Source organism: Primulina tabacum, chromosome 8 (genome assembly GCF_025594145.1).
Source record: "Primulina tabacum isolate GXHZ01 chromosome 8, ASM2559414v2, whole genome shotgun sequence".
In the NCBI taxonomy this organism is placed as follows: domain Eukaryota; kingdom Viridiplantae; phylum Streptophyta; class Magnoliopsida; order Lamiales; family Gesneriaceae; genus Primulina; species Primulina tabacum.
Genome location: NC_134557.1, coordinates 11044430 through 11071088, shown reverse-complemented (window position 1 = coordinate 11071088; position 26659 = coordinate 11044430). Strand labels below are relative to the sequence as shown.

Sequence of the window (26659 nt, the reverse complement as noted above, 5' to 3'; positions counted from 1 at the left end):
CCAAACTAATTAAACGCAGTGAAGTAATTAAATTTCATTAATTATTTATCAAAGGTGAATTGCATGTAGTTCTATGAAATCTCCTAGCTTTCGACCTACTGGATTATGACCATCTACATGTATCCGACTTCATATTTCTATGTAAATTGTACATCCACGGATTATGATACTCGTTCTTATGAAAGGCTATTCTCTCGAACTTACTCGCAATATGAAATCGTTATTAAAGTTAGCTACGCTTTAACAACGCAATGAAAATAATAGCACAATCAAGAATAAATCAAAAGTCGATAGATGAATTTACTAAACTCGGTTTCGGGGTAGGATCCCCTTAAATCTCAAGAAATAATTAGCTACTAGAATTCATGATCAAACTAAGTAAAACAATATTTAAATAAAAGGATTAAACTAGAAATACTAGAGACGAAAACGCGAAGAATGTTGCCCGGAAATATTGAAATCTTCAACTCCAAGCTTTTTCCAAGCCTTTTTCTCTCCTTCCAACTCCTTGGCTGCTGAAAAGTCTCTCAATTTTTCATCCCTAGAGTTCCTTTATGCAGCCACACTTGGCAACCACCCCTGGAAAGCAAGAAATCATCTTCAATATTTTTTCCAAATTGAGTACCGCTCGGACGTTAAGATTCTACCGCCCGAGCGTCGATTACTCTGTAATTCTGCTTCTAAGTTGCGACACTCACTCTCGAACGGTAAGATTCTACTGCCCGAACGCCGAGTCTTCTGTAATTTTCACTTGGCACAGGCACCACTCGCACTCGAGCGGTAAGATCATACCACTCGGGCGCCAACTCTTCTGTCAACACTTCCGGAAATCCCTCATCGTGCTCGAACGGTAAGATTCTACCGCCCGAGCGCCGATTTTTCTACCAAGTGCTCTCCAGTTTCTTGTGGCTTGTATATTTCTGTCTCGATTTCAGTTCTCCGGTCATTTCACTGCAAATTCATCACGCACGAGTTAGTCACGATCATATCCATATGCTAATTCTAAAACAAACAAAATGTATATGATATGAAATGCACGCACACACAATGAAAACACACAAAAAACTAATGCAATAAAGCACGTAAAAACAACATCTATCAGCAGTACTTCAGGCGGTGGTGAAATATTATTCAGCGAAGCAGCAACAGTTACAGATGACATGCACAAATTATGTGAAACATGGATTATGGATCAGGAGCGACGTGACTCATGACGTCTCGGAGAGAATTGTTTGACCATTATGAACCAGTCTCATGAGGATCTGTATTCATGGGAAATGATCATGCCTTGGAAATCGCTGGGGTCGGTACCATCAAAATAAAAATGTTTGATGGCACTATTCACACCATACAGGAGGTACGACATGTGAAGGGACTGACAAAAAATCTTTTGTCCCGTATCAAAAATGGGATCATGAAAATTGTGAAAGGCGCGCTTGTGATCATGAGGGCAGAAAAGGTTGCTGCAAATCTTTATGTACATTTGGGAGAAACACAAAAATAAGCGGAACTAGATGTTGCATAAATTGGTTCAGGAGAATAATTAACAGTGTTATGCCATAGAAAGTTCGGCATATGTCAGAACAAGGGTTGAAAATTATTTCAGAACGAAGCTGCTGCCATGACTTACAAAAGTGTCACTACCCTTTTGAGAGTATTTTGTTACCATTAAACAACAAAAATTAAAGTTAGGCACTTTCATTGTCAAAATTAAAAGCATATTGGAAGCTGATTCATTCGGATGTTTGGCAAGCACCGGTTGTATCCATAGGAGGAGCGATATACTTTATCTCGTTCATTGATGATTTCTCTAAGAGATGTTGGGTGTATTCAATCAAGAAGAAATCAGATGTTTTCCAGGACTTCAAAGATTTTAAAGTGCGGATTGAACTTGATTCTGAAAAGAAAATCAAGTGTTTGAGAACTGAAAATGGAGGAGAACATACCAGTGATGAGTTTGATGCATTTTGTCAACATGAGTGCATCAAAAGACAATTCATGACAGCTTACACACCTCAACAGAATGGGGTGACGAAGTGGATGAACATGACCTTGTTGAACAGAATGAGAGCCATGTTGTGGACTGCGGGTCTAGAAAAGTCATTTTGGGTGGAAGCAGTTAAAACCGCTTGTTATATTATCAATCGTTCTCCTTCAGTGGCGATTGATCTGTAGACTCCGATGGAGATGTGGACTGGAAAATCGGCAGATTATTCTCATTTTCATACATTTGGAAGTCTTGTGTACGTTCTGTACAATGAGCAAGAAAGATCGAAGTTTGATTCAAAATTCAGAAAATGTATCTTATTGGGTTATGCTGATAGAGTAAAGGGGTTTCGCTTGTGAGATCCTACTATCCACAAGCTTTTCATTAGAGATGTTATCTTCGAGAAAGATAAAGTAAAGGAAGACAAAGGCACGCTGAATTCAGAAACTACTATATTTTAGGTGGAAAATAAGACAAACGGATGTCAACTTTCTTGTGAAGCAGTACCAGAGTATAAATAACAAGAACATGTTGAGTCTGATGTTTCCAATGTGAAGCAGTCAACTCGAGATAGAAGACCACCAGGTTGGCTTTCAGATTATGTCACTGAAAGCAATATTGCATATTGTCTATTATCAGAGGATGGTGAGCCATCGAGTTTCTACGAGGCTACTCAAAGCTCGAATGTATCCTTGTGGATGACAATGCAAGAAGAGTTGGAGGCATTAGACAAGAATAAAACTTGGGATCTTGTTACACTACCACGAGAGAGGAAAGAAATTGATAATAGATGTGTCTAGAAAATCAAGCGTGATGGCAATAACCAAGTAGAGCGGTATCATGCTATATTGGTGATAAAAGGGTATGCTCAGAAAAAAGACATTGAATTCAATGAGATATTTTCTCTTGTGGTTCAGTTTAAAATAGTCAGAGTTGTGTTGGTGTTGTGTGCGGTCTTTGACCTACATCTAGAACAGCTAGATTTGAAAACAACATTTCTTCATGGAAATCGAAGAAAATATCTGTATGCTCCAGCCCGAAGATTTTGTGGAAAAGGGCAAATAGAACTTGGTTTGCAGGTTGAACAAATCTTGGTACAGTCTCAATAGGCGCCGAGGTGTTTGTACAAGAGATTTGATTCCTATATCACGAGCCTTGGATACAACAGACTGAGTGCAGACCCTTGTACATATTTCAAGAGGTCTGGTGATGATTATATCATTTTGTTGTTGTATGTGGACGACAAGTTGGTAGCAGACCCCAACAAAGATCAGGTCCAAGGATTGAAGGCACAGTTGGCTAAGGAATTGGATAAGAAGTACTTGGGACCATCAAAAAAGATTCTATGGATACAAGTTCATTGAGACATAAGTAATAGAAAGATTTATCTTTCCCAGAAAAATTATTTTAAGAAAGTCTTGAAACGCTTCAACATGAAATATAGTAAGCCAATCTCGACCCCTCTTCCTGTTAATTTCAAGTTATCCTTTGAAATGTGTCATAGCAGTAAACTAGAGAGGATGAAGATGTCTCGAGTACCATATGCATCTGCAGTGGGAAGTTTGATATTCGCTATGATCTGTACAAGACCAGACATTGCTCAAACAGTGGGAGCAGTTAGTCGGTATATAGAGAATCCTAGAAGAGAGCATTGGAGCACTGTTAAGAGGATCCCTAGATACATGAAGGGTACCACAAATGCTGCATTATTTATGGAGAATCAGATTTTATACTCAGGAGCTATGTTGATTCAGATATGCAGGTGATCCTGATAAGAGAAAATATACTATTGGTTATGTGTTTACAGTTGCAGAGAGAGCAGTAAGCTGGGTTTCAAAATTGCAAGAAATTGTGGCATTATCTACTACAGAGGCATAATACATGGCAGCTACTCAAGCTTGCAATGAGGCAATATGATCAAAAGGTTATTGGAGGAGATCGGGCACAAACAAGATAATGATTCTTTGTTTTGTGACAGTCAGAGTGCCTTGTACATCGTAAAGAATATAGCCTTTCATTCCAGGATGGAACACATTGAAGTCCAATTTCATTTTGTTCGAAAAGTAGTAGAAGAAGGAAGTGTAGATATGCAGAAGATCCATACAAAAGATAACATAGCTGATTTTCTGACCAAGCCAGTGAACACTGATAAGTTTGAGTGTCTGTAAAGATTCACACATATGATACAAAGAACAGATTCAAGAACCTTGTTTTTACAAAATTATTAATAATTACGTAATGTCATATTTCCATCAACCACGAAAGCATAGCATTATGATATATATTAATCAAAGTTGTTTTTCATCAATCTCATTTCATCACATAATATATTTGGAGCAATACGAGCACAATAATTGTCCATCTTCACTATATTCTTATATGTCCACATTTCATTTGAGTTATGGGATAGACCCTAAACCGAAGGAATATGAAAGTGAATTCCACATTTTAAATATCATTTCTTTTGTGTTAAATATTAGCATAAACTAATATGTGACTTGTTATGAAATGAAAAAACGAGGTATTTGCATCTCTTAAATAAATTTCCATTAATTTTCTGCAAATTCAGTTGTGCGGCAGATGATATTCTCGTTTATGTTAATCATGTATGAATTTTGAAAAATTGATCTAATACAATCACAAAATTCTTTAACAAGCAATTTCATAACAAATTCAATAACCAAACAAATTATGGACAAAAAGAACTTTAACACACTCATTCAAGAATTTCAAATGAATAATTATTCCATAGAAGCGGAAAATTTTACAAACATAAACCACGTAACAAATTCAAGAACAATGACCTAAAAATTAGGGATAAACAAACAGAAGACAACTAAGAAAAAAAAACAATTTATGAACTTACAAATACAATTGAAGCATTTAGAATAAGTACTCTTCTGAAAGATTAATAACTTCTTATCAAATTAAATAACAAAATCCTACAAATTGGGGATAAAGTTGGCTTGACAAGTTAAATACCAACCTCATGCACGCACTCGAATGACATTTGGATGCCTTATTGACTTCATGTTTGAAATTCCGCGCTTAATATGCAGGAGCATTAGACTTTCACAAAACGAAGAGAAACAAAACTCATTGGAAACTAAACAATATTTGAGCACACCAGATACGATAAAGAAAAAAGATGCAGTTCAATTATGATAAAGAAAGTAAATACGACAGCTCCCTCCCGCACAAAAGCATAACAAAGAGATATATTTACCAATTCTCACATTCATAACATCCCTACAGAATGATGAGAAACATGAACATATTTATTCATGTCATGTCTAGCTAGCTTGCATATTCATACTGCTACAAGTTAATCCATAAACATTTGGCGTCATTGAAGTAGTTTCAGAGTTTTATAGCCAAATAAGTTGGAAGACCAAGAAGCTACTCTATTAAAAAGTGAGAAAAAATCTTCAAACATAAGTTTTAAAAAGTCAAACCAACTCTTACTACAAATGGATAATTGCAGATAGAATCTACAAAAGACCAGACAATGGCAAGCAGTCCATAACAAAAAGACCAATATATCAAGATCAAGAACAAGAAAAAAGAAAAGAAAAGAATTAAAAGTAAAAGAGCAGCAAAGCATCGCTCAAGATTTCTCGCAGCCTCAAAAAACTAGAAAATTTTGAAAACATAATCAAATAAAACAAAACAAAGAATGTAAACAAGAAAAGTAGCAACATAATTGGCAGCAAAACCCTAAATATTTGGACAAACGAACACAACGGGGATTTAAAAAACGGTGACAAGAAATAAACAACAAAACACAAAAAATCTCGGTTACTTGCAAAAAAACACATTTTGGTCGATTTTAAAATGGAATACAATTTCAGTAAAAAAATTCAAACCTTTTTTAGATATCTTTTCTCTACCTTTGGTGATTTTGAGTCCTTAGCAAAGTCTGTCACTTCCTTCACTTAGTTATATTTTCTTCGTCTCATCATTAGTGATAAAGTTTGTATTATCAGGCTTGTCACTGGAGATCAATGTTTTTCTTTTACAAGTTGAAGTTGTTTGAGCAAGGAAAATAACTCCTTAAAAATATTCTTTATTATTGATTATTCAGATATTAAATAAGGGTATTGCTGGGGTTTTAAAAAAATTGAGGACGTTTTTGTATTTTGGTCAGAATCAAAGAGCTCAAACAAATGACAGGCTTTTGTGAGAGAATGGAAAGGCATATTTGCTGACATGAGGATTGACAACAAAATAATTTTTGTTGTTGGGAATTTATTGCTCATTTTCCCTTGTTCCAAATTCCATCTTCTTCGTTTCATTGCATAGTCGAGAAAAAGCAAATTACGGTGCATTTTTTTTCGGGACCAAATGATATCGTCTCTTCCCTTTTCACTATCATCGGGTTTGTATCGTGGAAATGGTATTTGTGTAAAAGTTCATTTTCAATCCTTGGTACTGTGCAAAATTTGTGAAAGCGCCATGTTTGATTTTTTTTTTTTTTTAAAGTAAAATTTACGGTAAAAAGTAAAAATCTCAAACTCAAAAAATATATTAAACTATACACTTTTATAAAATTTTCTCCGCTCAATTGTGTACTTCTTCACAAATAGAGAGACCTATCTATATAATTTCTTTGGAAATAATTCAAAAATAAATACATCATTAGATACATCATCACACACTAATTTTCAACTCTTATTTTCAACATTCAATAATTTCAACTCTATATTTTCAACACTCCCCCATGTGATGATGATTGTGATATAATGATTGTCTTCATTAGGTGTTTTTATACTGCCTCGTTAAAAACCTTACTAGGAAAAATCCCTTTGAGATAAAAGTCATAGCAAGGGAAAAAAATGCAGTCGTGTAATCTCCTCATCATGTTAATACGAATGATTCTTCACAAATTTCGTAGATTGCGCATCTCAATGTTATATATATATGCTTTCTGAATATTGTCGTAAGAAGTGAATTTGTGAAGAGATCTGATGTGTTTTTACTTGATTGAATGTAACGAATATCAATATCTTTATTCTTCTCAAGATCTTGGGTGAATGCAAGAACTTAGGAGAATATGTATATATAGTTCTGTCGCTTTTTATGTATCACTCTTTCATTTGAGTAAAACATGCAACATTATCTACATATAGTATCACATGCTTCTTGTCGAATGATAATCCACATGAGATTTGGATATGTTCGGTCATTGATTTTAGCCACACACATTCACGGCTTGCTTCATGTAGTGCAATAATCTCGGCGTTATTTGATAAAGTTGTTACAAGTGTTTGTTTCTGTGAATGTCAAGAAATTGTAGTGCCTCCACGAGTAAATACATATCCGGTTTGGGAACGTGTCTTGTGTAGATCTGATAAATACCCAACATCAACATAACCAATTATGCTTTGATTGGTGTCATTTGAATACAAAAGTCTCAAATCTGTCGTTCCTCGTAGATAACGAAATATATGTTTAATTCCGTTCCAGTGTATTTTTGTTGGATATGAGCTAAATATTGTCAATGAATTTACAACAAAGATATATCAGGTCTTGTGCAATTTGCAAGATATATAAGGGTACCAATAGTACTTAGATATGATACTTCTGGACCAAGAATAACTTCATCATCTTCACATGGACGGAATGGATCATTTTCTATGTTTAATGATCTAACAACAATTGGAGTACTTAAAGGATTTGATTTATCCATATTAAAATGTTTAAAGACCTTTTCTGTATATTTTGACTGGTGAAAAAATATTCAACATTCTTATTATCCAATTTGCAGTTGTTACAAGTGTTTGTTTCTATGAATGTCAAGAAATTGCAGTGCCTCCACGAGTAAATACATATCCGGTTTGGGAACGTGCCTTGTGTAGATCAGATAAATATCCAACATCAACATAACCAATTATGCTTTAATTGGTGTCATTTGAATACAAAAGTCTCAAATCTGTCGTTCCTCGTAGATAACGAAATATATGTTTAATTCCGTTCCAGTGTATTTTTGTTGGATATGAGCTAAATCTTGTCAGTAAATTTACAACAAAGATATATCAGGTCTTGTGCAATTTGCAAGATATATAAGGGTACCAATAGTACTTAGATATGATACTTCTGGACCAATAATAACTTCATCATCTTCACATGGACGGAATGGATCATTTTTTATGTTTAATGATCTAACAACAATTGGAGTACTTAAAGGATTTGATTTATCCATATTAAAACGTTTAAGGACCTTCTCTGTATATTTTGACTGGTGAAAAAATATTCCACATTCTTATTATCCAATTTGCAAACCCATACAATACTTTGTTTTTCCAAGATCCTTCATTTCAAATTATTCCTTCAAGTACGACACAAATTCTTGAATTTTCTTATTCGTTCTAATGATGTTTAAATCATCAATATATACATCAATAATTACGTATCCGATGTTGTTTTCTTAATGAAAACGCAAGGGCATATTGAATTGTTTAGATATCCCTTTTTCATGAAGTGTTCACTTAATCGACTATACCACATTCGTCCGGATTGTTTTAACACATATAATGATCTTTACAATTTCACATAATAACATTCTCTGAGTTTTGAACTTTTTGCTCCATGCATCTTAAATCATTCAGGTATATATTACTATCGAGTGATCCGTATAAGTAAGCTGTGACAACATCCATAAGACGCATTTCTAAATTTTCTGATGCCACCAAACTAATAAAATACCGAAATGTAATTGCATCCATAACAGAAGAATACGTTTCTTCATAATCAATTCCAGACCTTTGAGAAAAACCTTGTGCAACAAGTCGAGCTTTATATCTTATTATTTCATTTTTCTCATTTCGTTTTCGAATAAAAACTCATTTGTACCCAACAAGTTTTACACCTTCGGGTGTAAGAACTATAGGTTCAAAAAAGTTACGTTTATTTAGCGAATTTAATTCAACCTTGATGACATATTTCTATTTTATCCAGTCCTATCGTTTTTTACATTCACCAAAAGATTTTGGTTCATGATCTTCATTATCATGTATGATGTCAAATGCTACATTATATGAAAATATCTCATGAATTTCTTTTATATCTTTTCGGTTCCATATTTTTCCAGTATTAATATAATTGATAGAGATTTCATGATTCTCATCAGTTTGTGGTTCTAACAGAACATTTTCATTATCATGTATTTCTGTCCGAATATCATTCTCTATTTTGTGATCATCGTGTTTGTCTATGATTTTTCTTTTTCGAGAATTTTTATCATTGGAACCGATTGGCCTTCCACGCTTCAAGCGTTTAATGACATCATGAGTGTTTTCAATTTGTTTCTTTGGAATTTCAATTCGAGCAGGGGAATTTGCATCATGTATATATGATTTAGTTATCTCTTTTGTGTCTGCAAATGCATCTGATATTTGATTTATTATTCTTTGCAAGTGCACAATTTGCTGTATATCTTTTTCACATTGTTTAGTTCTTAGATCCAGATGTAACAATGATGATGTATACCATGTAATTTATTTTTCGATATGTTTCTTTTCTCCCTCTAACATTGAGAAAATTTTCTCATTAAAATGACAATCAGCAAAACGTGTTGTAAACACGTCGAATCTATGAGGCTCAAGATATCAAATGATTGATGGACTATCATAACCAAAATAAATCCGATCTTTCTTTGAGGTCCCGGTGCAATAGAAACATATACCATACATCAAAAAATTCTCAGATGAGAAATGTCTGGTTCTTTACCAAAGGCAAGCCGCAATGAGAGTATTTATGATATGCACTTGATCTGATGCGAATTAATGCAGCAGCATGTAAAATTGCATGTCCCCATATAGAAACAGAGAGTTTTTTCATAATAATTGGTCTAGCAATCAGTTGTAGATGTTTAATCAATGATTTAGCTAATTCATTTTGTGTATGTACATGAACAACATGATCCTCAACAGTGATTTTCATTAAAATATAATAATCATTGAATGTTTGGGAAGTAAATTAACCAGCATTATAAAGTCTAATTTTTTTAATTGTATGATCGGGAAATTGATTCCGCAATTTTATTATTTGAGAAAGTAATCTTGCAAATGCCAAATTCCGAGATGATAATAAACATACATGTGACCATCTGCTGGAGGCATCCATCAATACCATTAAATATCTAAATGGTCCACATGACGGATGAACTGACCCACAAATATAATCCTGAATACGTTCAAGAAACATAGGTGATTCTGTTTGGATTTTAGCTGGTGATGGTCTTATAATAAGTTTTCCAAGAGAGCATTCTTTGCATCGAAACTTATTATTTTGAAAGATCCTCTGGTCTTTCAGCGGATGATCATGTGTATTTTCTATAATTCTTCGCATATTGTTGAACCAGTATGTCCTAATCGATCGTGTGGCACTTAATCAGTATTGAAGAATTATCAACTATCATGATTGATTCAATTGGACTTATGTGTATATAATGCAATTTAGTAGGGAGCATTGATAGTTTTTCAACTACATATTTATTTCCTGATGTATATGTGGTAAGACACATATATTTCACATTTTCTTCATTTATTATTTGAGTATCATACCCATGAGAATATATGTCATTAAAACTCAAAAAAAAATTCGATTGTGGTGAATACAAAACATCATTTATCAGAAATTTTGTACAATTAAGTTAAAAAAAATGTGCTTTACCACAACCTTTATCAAGTCTACAGGACCTGATATTGTATTCATCATTGTTTTCGTTGGTTTTAGTTCCAAGAAATATCTTTTATCTCGGATATTTGGTGCATTAATTGTCCCTGCTTGGTAGAGCGATCGAATCGTGGTGCTTGAGCTGCTATGCAGTTTAAAAGATTTGAGTTACACCATTATCACCAGCTATAGATTTTAGTAAAGCGGAAAGCGCTCGATCCTATAATTGGTATCAGAGTCAAGGTCACGGGTTCGATTCCCATTGATTGCAAGGAGTGCAATTATTGGGAGGGAGATTGTTGGGTGCAATAATTGTCCCTGCTTGGTAGAACGATCGAATCGTGATGCTTGAGCTGTTGTGAGATTTAAAAGATTTGAGTTGCACCATTACCACCAGCTATAGCTTTTGGTAAAGCGGCAAGCGCTCGGTCATACATCGGAGAATAGTGTGCGTTGTATCACTATCAGGTATGCAAACTTTCATGAGAATAGTTCTTTGTTTAGCTTTGTTCATATAATTTTCCAAATTTGAATTTCAAAAAATATGCAACGAATAAAATTACTGACAATATTTATGTAATAAAACGTATATCATAATTATACAATAAAACATTAGCATATGAGCACATGAAATATAAATTATTTTATATTTTTATTCCACCAATATATTGATCATTTTCAGACTACAGCATCAAAATGAGTTAAATAACTCAAATGGTCACTGTGTTAAATGAAGTTGGTATCTTTTTCTTTCCCATTTATCGATTCTTTATAGAGCTTACAAATTAAAGGTGCTCGGGGGATTGACAAATACGAGACCAATGTCCTGGAGTACCGCATCTAAAACAAAAACTTTCAAATCGTTTTGAGTGATTTTCATTAACACTTATGTTCTCATGATGTCTTTTTAGTGGGTGGTTCGTGAAGCCCTTTTGAGATGAGTTATAAAAGTAACTATTTCGATTGTTTTCACGACCACGACCACTTTCACGCCCACGTCCACGACCACAACCTCGACCTCTACCAAAACCTTGTCTCTGAATTTGATTTTTGTTTCCATGTTTAAATTCATTTTTACTTACATCATTTACTTCTGGAAATGATGTTGATTCAGTGGGTCGGGACTGATGATTTTTCATTAGCAGCTCATTGCTTTTTTCCGCCACAAGAAGACATGCGATAAGCTCAGAATATCCCGCAAATCCATGCACTCTATATTGTTGTTGTAGAGTTATATTTTATGCGTGAAAAGTTTGAAAGAGGATCGGTTACGTGTGCCCGGAAGCGCAACGGAATTTTTTAAAAATCATATTTTTCAAGCAAGAAATTCGAGCACACCTTATTATGTGTAGCAAATAACAAAAACAAAAAAATGTTATACATAGTGTGTTAAGAAATGTATCTGCATGCTCGGACATCACAATCTGCATGCTCGGACATCACAATGTCCCCTACCAATGAAACATGGTACTCGCATCGCAGATACTAGTCTCAAACTCGAGCGGCCTTTATTCTTCTTAGCGGCGGCTGAATCGACTAGTAACTATTTAAAATACACAGTATTCCAAATATGAGTTTCATGATACTCATCATATGAGCATCTCATATTCTTTCTAATATTTGTATGTTCAAGGACTTTATCTATGCAACAAGCATGAGTATACAGATAAAGATGTGCCAAAACAATAATTTCAAATATTATTAAAATAAAGATTGTTTATACATAGAGTTTCAATGTGAACCCTCGGCCAACAATTGGCTCGATGGGTACCTACTCTAACAAAGTTGAAAATGTTTTCTCAAGTATTTCCGATTCTGTAATCTCATGTTCACAAAATTTTAATTGCGAAATTATTCGACACATCGTCGAATTATAATCACTGACTTTCTTAAAATCTTGGAATCTTAACGTATTTCATTCATCACAGGAGGTTGGAAGTATAACTTCCCTTATATATTCAAATCTTTCTTTTAATCATTTCCATAAAGCCGCGTGATCTTTTTCAATTAGATATTCACATTTTAATCATTCATCAAGATGTCAACGCAAAAATATTATAGCTTTTGTTTTTTTCTTGTGATGATGAAATACCATTTTCTTTAATGGTCTCATTTAGACCCAATGACTCAAGATGCATTTCTACATCGAGAGTCAAGGCATATAATTTTTTCCCGTAATATCGAGCGCAACAAATTCGTGTTTTGCCAAATTCGACACTGTGATACTATAAAAATAACAATGCATTTTATAAGTTAAGTTATAAATTTATTAAAATGGCAATACAAAGTATAAGTACAAGCATTCTGAAAAATAAAGAAAAAACATGAGGCATGTATTTTCCGATAAATACAATACTAGACTACTAGTGAGTATAATAACCAATATAATTATACTAAATAACCTTGAAAGAACCATCTTCTTCTTCTTTGAAAATTTTGATGAAGAAAATTTTAGAGAGTAAGAGTAAGTTTGGAGTGATTGAATGTGTTTGTAAAAATCATATTTATGGGGTAAAAACTAGTCGTTTATAACCGTTACAAAATAAAATAAATAAATAAATGTATTTATATGTAAATTTTATAGTAATAATATGATGTATATAATGTTAATCATATTTAAATAATTATGTATATTACATCACAATATTATAATGAGGTGTCAGAGAGTCCTTTTATATAACACTGTGACATTATACAAATATATATATAATCATTATATAACACTATAAACATATATAAAGATTGAAATAAATATTCTTAATTTTGAATATTGTTACCTTTTTCTTGTGTTTTTTATAATGGAAAAATATGGAGAACCGAACCTTCGAGTATCGTGCTGATAACGTTTTAAAAGTAAAATTTTACGGTAAAAAGTAAAAATTTCAAACTCACAAAATATATTTAGACTACACACTTTTATAAAATTTTCTCTACTCGATTGTGTTCTTCTTCACAAATTGAGAGAACTATTTATAAATTTTCTTTGAAAATAATCCAAAAATAAATACATCATTACATACATCATCACACACTAATTTTCAATATTTATAACTATTGTTTTCAACATTCAATAATTTCAACTCTTTATTTTCAATACAACTCTTTATTTTCAACATTTTTTTTATATTTTTTATTTATATTGACGGTACTTTTTGAATGAAATTTATGTCTTGTTGGAGAATTAAACAATGATACTATGTCATAAAATCCTTACCATAATTATCACATATTTAGAAGAAAAAACCCATAGTTGACGATTTTATACAATCTTATCAATAAGGACAAGATAATTTAAAGAAAAAAATATTTTAAGGAATAAATTATATTTTAAAAACCAAAAATTATTATTTTTTCATTGAGAATTTGGTTGATGGATGTTGGTGATTGTGGTAATGAATATTATGAACATATTTGAAGGGTACCGATGGATTAGCGGCGGTTTTACTCAATCCGTCGCTGTAATAGCGACGGTTTGCATTAAACCGGTTTTTAAGAATACCGTCGCTAACCAAATATAAACCGTCGCTTTTTTAGCGTCGGTTAGCTGTAAACCGTCGCTATTGTAGCGACGGTTTTCAATAAACCGTCGCTAATATTGCGACGGTTTGACATACCCGTCGCCATCTTGTGCGACGGGTTTTTTAACCGTCGTCTTTGGCGACGTATATATTGAAGTCCGTCGCCATATTAGGCGACGGGTTTGTACCCGATCCATGTGTGACGGTACAATACAAGCGCGTCGCTATTATACGGCGACTGTTTTCATTCAACTGTTTCTATACAGCGACAGTTTTTAAGCAAACCGTCGCTAATCAAAATAAGCGACGGTGTACTAAAACCGTCGCCTAAATAAATCGGCGACTAATTGTCAACAACCGTCGAAACCGTCGCTTTTAGCGACAGTTATACACAAACTGTCGCCGATCTCGATCTGCGACCGTTTTCGCAATAATCGTCGCCAATGGCGACAGTTAATATCTTTCTGTCGCGAATAGCGAAATTTCTCTCAAAGACCGTCGCTATGGTTATATATATACCAAGGTTCTCACATAAACCGTCGCCGATCTGTCGCCGATCTAGATCGGCGACGGTTTTCGTCATAACCGTCTCCAATGGCGACGGTTATTATCATTCCGTCGCTCAAAAACCGTCGCTATGATTCTATATATACCGAGGATCGAGAACATTTTTCTTAAGCGATTTTCGCCTATCTCTGGGTAGTAACGAAACTCTATAAATTTTTCGAAGTTTCGTTTTTTATTTTTGTACTAACATTTTTCATGTTTATTTCGTAGATTTGCTAGTCGGTGCGATCTTCCAGCGTTACGTGGAACTTCATATCTTCGCGCAAATCAAGTTTTTAAATGTTTTTTTTAACAGAAAATTTAATACATTATTTTAACTTTTGCGTAATAGTTTATTTGTGAATTTTATGGCAGTTCATTACACACCGTCGCTGTAAAAATCGTCACTATATTAATCGGCGGTTTAATAAAAAATCGTCGCTAAAACCGTCACTATATTAATCGGCGGTTTAATAAAAAACCGTCGCTTAATATAGCGACGGTGTGTAATGAACTGCCATAAAGACAAGATAATATTATTTATACAATCTTATTAATAAGGACAAGATAATTTGAAGAAAAAATTATTTTAAGGAATAAATTATATTTTAAAAACAAAAAATTATTATTATTTCATTATGTAAAAATTACAAAAATAATTGGTACATCGTCTTTTTGTTTAATTAAATTAAATAAGAAAATGGTGTTTGAATAAATCAAATATATTTATTTGCCTTTATTTTGTTTCTAAAATCAATTGGGACTGTGGAAAGGTTTTGAAAGAGAGAGAAAAAAAGAGTGGAAATTGATGGTGTCATCGGTGAAGTTCGTGCGCGTGCCGCCGAACTCGGCGAGCTTGGCTGAGGCTCGGCAGCGAGTGTTCGAGTTTTTCAAGACAACGTGCCGATCGATCCCTTCCATAATGGAAATATATAATCTTGACGACGTTGCTTCCCCCTCCCAGCTCCGTTCCAGCGTCGCATCCCAGATCCGGAAAAACGCTCATATCACCAATCCTAAGGTTCGCTTCCTCCGTTTCTCTTATATGTAGATTCTATCTAGAAATTGAAGCGTTATGGTTATGATTATGAGCTGAATGTTAAGATTTGTGAATCAATTTTACTCCATTCTATTAATCTCGCTGGTGACTGGAGACAATGCTTGTGAGTCAGTATGCTCTTAGCTTGTACCTCAGCTTAAATAATTGAAATCAAAAGCGTTCTTGTTTATGTTCCTGCTTTTGTTTTATACAAATAAAATTTGATATACATGGTGAATATTAGTATGAGTACCAATAGAGAATGGTTCCAGTTTTTGTCTCTGGCGTACTGGCTAAAAGTAGGAATGTGGATTTATAAAAGTTTTGAGAAACCTTATCTAGAGTACTAAAATTGAAGTCATATTATAGAAAATTATTCAAGAAGCGATTATAGTTTTTTGGAGATTTGTATATGACAACTGCACAAAACTATTCATTCAATTGGACAAAATGAAAGTAAAAAACTTTTTTGTTTTGATGAATTCTCGAGGCTAGGAACGTATTTTCAGGCTAACAACTAAGCGAAATGCAATCATGCTTAACAAAAGATTCAGGTCAAAATCGTGCTGGATTTAGATGTTTAATATTTTTTATTAGACTGTTGAATTACCGAGAATCTGTTATGGTAAATACAACACATTTTCACCGTGCTGCAATTTCCTGGCTACCCTATTTGTATGTTGCAAGTTTCATGAATATGGACGAGCAGTTTGGACATAAAGAGCAACAGACTAGAACCAATCAATTTGTGGCTATCTTTGTACTGTGAAGCGGCAAACATTTGAAAAGGGCATCTTGACAAGAATTATAAATGAATGTAATCGGATTGTTGGTAGGGTAAGATCGAGCAAGTTCAGCTGCTTCCATTTTCTTATTGATTGCACACACTCTTTATTTTAGACAAATCCTCGTGTCACAACTGGTCTAAAGCAATAAGAGACTGTGATTCCTTTCTCTTCGGAAAGGACTTAGCATCCACAACTTTGCCGGGTGTTTCCTAACCAACCAAACAGGGGGGTGCTTGAAGAGAACCCTTATGCAAGCACTTACTATTTGTTACCAAATTCCTGAAAGACAAAATATAGCTAGTTAATTCACTTTATTCCATATTATGACACGCTTTCATTTCATATGCTATTATACATTAATCGATGTTGCATAGGTAGATTAAAACTTGAAAGGTCAGTCTGTGCATGCTTGGAAACCATAATCTATGAACTTGAACTTTTTGTGTCGTGGCATGGATTTATGCAAATCCCCACCAGTTTATCAAAAAACCGAAAGTGTGATATCTGAAAGAGTAATAGGACTAGACTTTTCAAAGAAAGCCATTACACAAATTTAGTGTATGTGTTTAAATCAATGTTGTAAATGGTGAGGCGGTCAGTGACCGCCTCAGCCGCTAAGCCGCCTATGTTGAATTTATTTTAGCATTTTGTATAAGTAATTATGTGATGCCCGGGGCCGAAGAGGGCATGGGGTGATCGTCGGTGCCATGAGGTTGCACGGACAATGAGCGGCTCCTAGCAGGCTTCTAGGTGGAGGAAACATGAATGAACCGATCTCACACTGGAATGAGAGAGATTCTGAGACTGTTCAATGTAATGGACTGTACAGTTGAAGAGGGCTTAAAAGATTTGATATGTACCACTCATATCACGAAGGTGCATCTTCTTTTCGGTAGCTCATCACATAAGAACTCTAAAGTTAAGCGTGCTTGACTTGGAGAATTTTGGGATGAGTGACCTCCTGGGAAGTTTCCTAGGGTGCGTGCGAGTGAGGACATAAGCACGCTGGAAAGACTCGTCTTGGTATAGTGAGGACAGTCGTCGAATCTGGGACGTTACAGTGGTATCAGAGCCGACCTCTCTTAGTACGGTGTGGTTCGGGGACGAACCAAGCGGAAGCTGGTAGGCATGTGAGGCCCGGGGCCGAAGAGGGCAGGGGGTGATCGTCGGTGACATGAGGTTGCACGGACAATGAGCGGCTCCTAGCAGGCTTCTAGGTGGAGGGAACATGAATGAACCGATCTCACCCCGGAATGAGAGGGATTCCGAGACTGTTCAATGTAATGGACTGTACAGTTGAAGAGGGCTTAAAAGATTTGATATGTACTACTCATATCACGAAGGTGCATCTTCTTTTTGGTAGCTCATCACATAAGAACTCTAAAAAAGTTAAGCGTGCTTGACTTGGGAAAATTTTGGGATGAGTGACCTCCTGGGAAGTTTCCTAGGGTGCGTGTGAGTGAGGACATAAGCACGCTGGAAAGACTCGTCTTGGTATAGTGAGGACAGTCGTCGAATCTTGGACGTTACAGACTGAAACGTCTGCTACTTCGTTTTCTTAAAAAGTACTAGAAATTTTTTTAAAAAAAACCTCACTTAGCATCGGCCGAATTGCATACACAAGCATAAAATATTTTTGACATCTTTTAAAATAAATCAACCATCTAACATTTGAAAAGTATAGCTCATACTATAACCTCTCAAAAATCACTCACAAATAAAACGTCGTAAAAATATCTTTAACATAACTAGAAATCATAAATCATAACTAGTGCGAAAACTAGCGTCGGTCCTCGGGTTATGTGCACCTCCAGTCCAGTCAGATCAACCATCAAGACCTCCAATAACATTATCATAATCACCTACATCAATCATACCTAGTGAGTCTAATGACTCAACACATCATATCTTTGATAACAAGTAATACGTAATACAGTTAACATATAACAGTGAAAAATACTTGTACTTTAAAATATCGTTTTCATGAAGATGCATACTTAAAACATAACATTTTCGTAAACATTTTCGTGATGCATAAAACTTTAAATAAAAACGTTTTCATAATCTTATGCATAAACATTTTCATAAACATAATCATATAAACATATTCATATGCATATCCATATCCATATTCGTATCCATATTCATATTCATATTCATTTTCATGTTCGTGTTTGTTGAATTCAGATCGTGATTGTGACTCGTATTCTTGATCGTATTGGGCGATAGATCCATCTAAAAAACCACAGTACTGGGCGGCGGGGGACACCAGCAACACTTCTCACCGGTCAACTGGGCCCTGGCCAACATATTAACATATTCGTATTCGTATCACGTATTCGTATTCGTATCAATGGAAACACGATCGTCGGGCTCCCACTGGGACCATAACCCTCACGATATTTTCAACATGTAGTAGTCACAATCCCTTCACGTCCTTCAACTGTGTTATCATCACTTAATAAAAAACATGCATAATATCATTTTATTTTGAAATCAAGCATGCAAAATATCTTTTAAATGTCCAATTTAACCCTTAAAATCATAGACATTTAAAAATCATAATTTAACATATTAAAATCATAAATATCCATAAACATTTTTAACAGATTAAAAATCAGTAAACATTTAAAATAAACGTTTTAACGTATAAAAATCATAAAAAGCCATAAACATTTCAAAATAAACATTTTAACATCATAGACGTTTAAAATAAATATTTAAATCATAAACATTTAAAATAAACATTTTAACATATTAAATAATAAAACATTAAACATAGTTAACATCTTAAAAATCCATAAACAATTAAAATTGACATATTAACATATAAACATCCATAATCATTGAAAATAATCATATTAGCACATAAAACAGCATTCACGGCATTGTCATGACGTTTACTAATTTATAGGTGTAAAAAGACTGTTTTACCCCTAGACGTAAAATTTCACGTTTTTGACTTTTTCTTAATTCCATTGACTCTAACATATCCCAAATAATTATTTAAGCCTACATTAATTTTCTCATATTTTTATTTAGGTTAAATCGAGGACTTTTAAATTAATCTTTAAACAAGACGTATTACTGCGTTTTAATCCCGAATTAAATCAAACCTTAATATAAAATTCCCAAATTAAAAACTTAGGCTTTTAATAATTATTTAAGCTCAATTATAATTTTTCATAATTTTATAAGGCTTAAAACTAGTTGTTTCAATTAACTCGTTAATTAGCGTTTCGTGCGGCGATTAAATCCAGAATAAATCCAAAACTCGTTATTTTGATCCCGAATTTTTTAACATATGCTTTTTATGATTTATTCTACCCTTCCAAGTCATGAGCAACACCCGTGGACCCTTGGATTCAATTTTTGTTCTTAAATTTTCATTTTTGACACACCGACGAACACACCAAGCCATCTCCCTATTTACTCGAGCCACGCCCGAGCTACCTTGAACCAAAACCTAGCCAACCCATCTAGGGACCCTACTGTGCAAGCCCAGCCCGAAAAACCAGCCTTGGCCCGCCCAAAACACTTCTGAAACTTGACCCCAAAATCTGCTTGTGTGTGTGTTTGTAGTGTCCTTGTTGCATTGGGACTCCTAGCCGCCTAGGACTCTACCACCCCTTAACCACCGACCACCCATGACCCTAACCTTCGCTGGACCACGCCCAGACCAACCCAAGCCTTTGAACACAAGCAGCAAAGCTTCTGAATTCTGCCCTACATCCTACGCGCATGGCTACTCTCCTTGGTTTCATGTTTTTGCTCGGCCCTCCTGAACCAAACCATACCAGACCTTGAACCAGCCCCTTGTGCCCCTTCTTAGGACTCTAAGGACCTAACCTAGCCCAGCCCAAAGCCCATGGCCGAGCCTCTTTCTTCTTGCACAGCAGCAACAGCCTGCGTTGTTTCCTTCAAGCTCTCGGGTAGGAGTCCTTCTTGGATAGGACTCCTCCCAGCCCACTTGTCTTGAGTCCTAGCATGTCTAGGACTCTTCCCCTGACTCACACATGACCCTAGCCCAGCCTGGTCCAGCCCCAGCCAAGCCAAGCGACAAGCACCCATCAACCGAGCCCTCAAGATTCACATATTCGTAAATGGGTTTCCAGCTTCTGTTAATTTTTGTGCAACTTATTGTGCATGTTTCTAGGCCCTTAAAATTGTATAAAACAACCCTTAATCCATACACTAATCATGGCAGCCCCTTAGGCTATACAAATACATGATTTTGGTAAACAAAAACTCAAGTTTTGAACTCATGTGCATGAAATTTCGAAAATAATTATCATGGCCCTTAATTTTTCATTCAAAACATGGCAATAAATCATAATATGGTGTGATGATGTTTGAAAGAAAGAATAGCCGTGCCTTTGCGTATTTAACGCACGATTAATCAGTTGACGATGACGAAGAACGGGACAAGACCTTGGCTTAGAACTACCCCTTGAGCTTCTCGATTTTTCTCCTTCAAATTGATGATGGTGTGTGCCGTGTGATTTGAGGTCTTTGGGAGAAAATTTCAGACTTTGGGCGTGTAGTTGATAGGTAGGTTTTGGGGTAATTAGCTTATTATATATTAATAAAACCCTTAGTTAAGCTTAGGCCTATTAATCTCATAATTAGGCCCATTAGTCTTAATTAAGATTTAATTAAAATATTAAAATAGTTTTGGTAAAAATAGTTTGTGAATTAAATAGCTGGGTTGTCAAAAAAGTCCGTATTTTGTTGAAAAACCAACACCGATAAAATTTACGTCCCGGCGTATAAAATCATCTCAAAACCTCTTATTTTCAAAATAATAAAAAGCATCACCCATATTTTAAATAATTAAAAACATTTATTTAATAGAATCATTTTCCATTTTCAGTCATCGGTCTCCGTTCCTCGATCGCAACTCGAATACCTTTTTAAAAATACATTTTAATGCAACAATGTAGAAAATATTTTAAACATGCAAACATGCACAGCATAGTTAATTCATGCAATTAAAATATTTAATTAAAATACAAAAGAATTTAATAATTGCATGCATGTGGTTTGCGTGGACCTTTAAATTTTCGGGGCGTTACAGTTTTCTCCCCCTAAATTGAATTTCGTCCTCGAAATTCGCTTATCCTTATTAACCCAAAGTTTAGATTCAGTTCTAGTATCCCAAAAATCTACGCTTCCGCTGCGCTTACTCTGATAAACTTAATGTCTAGAATGTCCTTACGTCTGTTTGATTCCAAATAAATTTTCTTTCTAAATCCTTATTTGCAATTTGCAACTTAAGAAAACTCATAATGACTTAGTGATATACTATCATAACCTCAGGTTTCAATTTTTCTTACGATTCCCAATATTAACAGATGGATGACCATACTTATCGTATATTATTTTCCTTATTTTACATCCAAAATATTCATCAACTTATCAAATTTCAATCTTAAAATCTCAAACGCATCCGCTAATGCTTAGATTTTCCAGCCTAATATCGATTCATCCTACAATACCTTGATTAACATTTCTTATAACTTTATAACCCAAGATATCCTAAGGTTCCAAATATTCTTAAAAGTCTAAATCCTCAAAATTCTTATCATTTAAACCATTTAATTATCGCTTATTGCTAAACTAGTCCCCAAATTTCGTAATAATTGCAAAATAAATTCTTAGTTGGAATGCTCACTTGTAAATGAGAGTTTGATATACAACACGAAAAATACATGTTTGGATATTGTCTACGCGGCCAACAAACCTAGAACCTCATATCCAATATATGATACTTTTATCTACAAGAGGATACGAAGCTATCATTAATGCTTGAACCATGTCATGCAATATATGTATGAAATATATTGGCTCACTTTTATAACGTAGTATTGAAATTGAAAGGTGTAAACCTATTGTGATATTGATGGATATTGAGAATTTGGTTGATGGATGTTGGTGACTGTGCTAATGAATATTATGAACATATTTGAAGGGGTATCGATGGATTAGCGACGGTTTTCTTAAAAACCAAAATAAGCGACGGTTTGACATACCCGTCGCCATCTTGTGCGACGAGTTTTTTAACCGTCGTCTTTGGCGACGTATATATTGAAATTCGTCGCCATATTAGCCGACGGGTTTGTACCCGACCCATGTGCGACGGTACAATACAAGCCCGTCGCTATTATACGGCGACGGTTTTTATTCAACCGTTGCTATATAGCGACAGTTTTTAAGCAAACCGTCGTTAATCAAAATAAGCGACGGTGTACTAAAAACCGTCGCCTAAATAAATCGGAAACCGTCGCTTTTAGCGACGCTATACATAAACCGTCGCCGATCTTGATTGGCGACAGTTATAAATCAAAATATTATTTTTCTGTCGCGAATAGCGACGGTGTCTTAATGACCGTCGCTATATAAACCCTCGCATCGGCGACCGTTTTCGAAATAACCGTCGCTATTGGCGACAGTTATTATCTTTCCGTGGCGCATAGCGACGGTTTTTTCAAATACCGTCGCTATTATTCTATAAATATTTTTCTTAAGCGATTTTCCCCTGTGGAAAGGTTTTGAAAGAGAGAAAAAAAGAGTGGAAATTGATGGTGTCATCGGTGAAGTTCGTGCGCGTGCCGCCGAACTCGGCGAGCTTGGCTGAGGCTCGGCAGCGAGTGTTCGAGTTTTTCAAGACAACGTGCCGATCGATCCCTTCCATAATGGAAATATATAATCTTGACGACGTTGCTTCCCCCTCCCAGCTCCGTTCCAGCGTCGCATCCCAGATCCGGAAAAACGCTCATATCACCAATCCTAAGGTTCGCTTCCTCCGTTTCTCTTATATGTAGATTCTATCTAGAAATTGAAGCGTTATGGTTATGATTATGATCTGAATGTTAAGATTTGTGAATCAATTTTACTCCATTCTATTAATCTCGCTGGTGACTGGAGACAATGCTTGTGAGTCAGTATGCTCTTAGCTTGTACCTCAGCTTAAATAATTGAAACCAAAAGCGTTCTTGTTTATGTTCCTGCTTTTGTTTTATACAAATAAAATTTGATATACATGGTGAATATTAGTATGAGTACCAATAGAGAATGGTTCCAGTTTTTGTCTCTGGCGTACTGGCTAAAAGTAGGAATGTGGATTTATAAAAGTTTTGAGAAACCTTATCTAGAGTACTAAAATTGAAGTCATATTATAGAAAATTATTCAAGAAGCGATTATAGTTTTTTGGAGATTTGTATATGACAACTGCACAAAACTATTCATTCAATTGGACAAAATGAAAGTAAAAAACTTTTTTGTTTTGATGAATTCTCGAGGCTAGGAACGTATTTTCAGGCTAACAACTAAGCGAAATGCAATCATGCTTAACAAAAGATTCAGGTCAAAATCGTGCTGGATTTAGATGTTTAATATTTTTTATTAGACTGTTGAATTACCGAGAATCTGTTATGGTAAATACAACACATTTTCACCGTGCTGCAATTTCCTGGCTACCCTATTTGTATGTTGCAAGTTTCATGAATATGGACGAGCAGTTTGGACATAAAGAGCAACAGACTAGAACCAATCAATTTGTGGCTATCTTTGTACTGTGAAGCGGCAAACATTTGAAAAGGGCATCTTGACAAGAATTATAAATGAATGTAATCGGATTGTTGGTAGGGTAAGATCGAGCAAGTTCAGCTGCTTCCATTTTCTTATTGATTGCACACCGTCTTTATTTTAGACAAATCCTCGTGTCACAACTGGTCTAAAGCAATAAGAGACTTTGATTCCTTTCTCTTCGGAAAGGACTTAGCATCCACAACTTTGCCGGGTGTTTCCTAACCAACCAAACAGGGGGGTGCTTGAAGAGAACCCTTATGCAAGCACTTACTATTTGTTACCAAATTCCTGAAAGACAAAATATAGCTAGTTAATTCACTTTATTCCATATTATGACACGCTTTCATTTCATATGCTATTATACATTAATCGATGTTGCATAGGTAGATTAAAACTTGAAAGGTCAGTCTGTGCATGCTTGGAAACCATAATCTATGAACTTGAACTTTTTGTGTCGTGGCATGGATTTATGCGAATCCCCACCAGTTTATCAAAAAACCGAAAGTGTGATATCTGAAAGCCATTACACAAATTTAGTGTATGTGTTTAAATCAATGTTGTAAATGGCAAGAGGCGATGGCGAGGCGGTCAGTGACCGCCTCAGCCGCTGAGCCGCCTATGTTGAATTTATTTTAGCATTTTTTTTATAAGTAATTATATATGATCATTCGATGTAATTACAAATAATCATCATTTTTTATGTAATACATGTAATTAAATCATGTTTATGTATAAAATAGCTTCATACAATATAATACAATTTAGAAAAATGCAAATAAATATATAAATGCAAACTTACAAGTTAATTAAGATGGTGGCTGATGATGGCCGAGGTTGGAGGCAGTGGAGGTCGATGGTGGAGGACACTTGAAACCAAAAGTAAATACAAAAGAGAATGAGAGGCATTTTTATTATATTTAGGGTTTTTAAAATTGATTGACTTTGATTGGTTTTTAAAATTATTTAACGTTGACTATGATTTTAAAATCATTGACCGACTCGGCCGCCTCCACTGCCTCCGTTGCCTGCTTGCCTGTCTCGCCCGCTAGACAGTCTCAAACCGTCTATAGAGACAAAGGCGGGGAGGTCGAGGGCCGCCTACCGCCTAGGCGGTCGCTTGGATTACCATTTAGAACACTGGTTTAAATACGAACACCCGATCCTAGCTAATTTACATAAGGCGTTTGATGTGATTGCCTAGTCATCTGTTGTGTCACTATATGGTACCATCTGCTCTCAAAACCTAAATTTGTTAATATATCAGAATAAAATATGCGTATATGGAATTAGGTTTCCTACTAAAGTTTGAAGGCATTGTATTCTCTTGTGCTCATTGGAAAATGCACCCATTGAGATTTCAAATACCAGTTCGAGGCCTTACTTTGAAAACAAATGCCATAAGTGTAACAAATCAGTTGTTAGAATTTGATTAATTCCAAATCATTACTGGATTTTATTAATTACTATGTTTATAGAAGAAAAATAATATAGAAATCCCAACATCATACTCTACAACTTTTTTGGTATTTGGTTGTGTTTTAATTTATAAGCATACCTGGATGGTTGACATCTATTTTGACATAAGAATACTTTGGGATCATCACAGACGATTTTTATGGTTCAAAGTATTTGCAATAAAATAAATATTCTATTCTCCACTTTCCATTTTCTCATTACTCTAAGTGAATCTACAGGTCATTGATATGCTGTTGTTCAAGGGAACAGAAGAATTGAATAACGTTGTGGAGCACTCAAAGCAGCGACACCACATTCTCGGCCAGTATGTTATAGGTCGTCGTGGTTTAACCCATGATATAGAAATCAAGGATGGCACGTCTGATTTCCTGAAAAATTTCTACAAAGGCAATTACTTCTGAACCTTTTTTCTTTATGCATCTACCTTTTGATTGAAGGTGTAATAAGGAGAAATATGTTTGCATATTGTTGTTCCTACTGTTGGATAAGTGTTCTATTCATTTTCCTAAGTTGCATGGGATTTGTGATAGAAAGAAGTTGTCCAATTTCAACTTAACAAAATTACAAATTGGTTTCGGTTATGAGTTGATTTATGGTTTGCATTCCCGCATGTCGCTGCACACTCTCGTTCGCTTACACGCACGAATATACATGTCCCAAGGGGAAGCTTGGATAATTATAAGTTTTATGAGGTTTGGTTAACTAACATTTACCCACATTGTCAGGGATATAAGCATTGACAGGGATAGAAGCATTGACTGAAACCTGTGAAACGATTTTAAAATTTTAAAATAGATATAAATTTAATTAAAATAAATTAATTATTGAGGAGATTATAGCCAATTGACTCGTGTTTTTTGTTTGTAATAATAATAGTCTTTATCCTATGTATTGAAATACAAAAGAGAGGACAATTTTTTTAAGAAAGACACACTAGGGTCATTTAAAAGGTTGCCCCCTCAAATATTAAGGGATGCATTTATTATTTGTTTTTGCCATGCAACAGTCGTAGGGCATCAGGTTGTAGTCATCAAATTA

At 34.8% G+C, this 26659-nt stretch overlaps 1 protein-coding gene across 1 annotated transcript; it reads left to right on the top strand.

The window, feature by feature from the left end:
* The first annotated feature begins 15494 nt into the window (after window positions 1-15494).
* Window positions 15495-26202, top strand: LOC142553733 (NADH dehydrogenase [ubiquinone] 1 alpha subcomplex subunit 6). The gene is made up of 3 exons (XM_075664190.1): window positions 15495-15748; window positions 23103-23348; window positions 25840-26202. Exons 1-3 carry the CDS (start codon window positions 15536-15538, stop codon window positions 26020-26022), a joined length of 642 nt encoding a protein of 213 aa, XP_075520305.1. The 5' UTR covers window positions 15495-15535; the 3' UTR covers window positions 26023-26202.
* The last annotated feature ends 457 nt before the right edge of the window (window positions 26203-26659 follow it).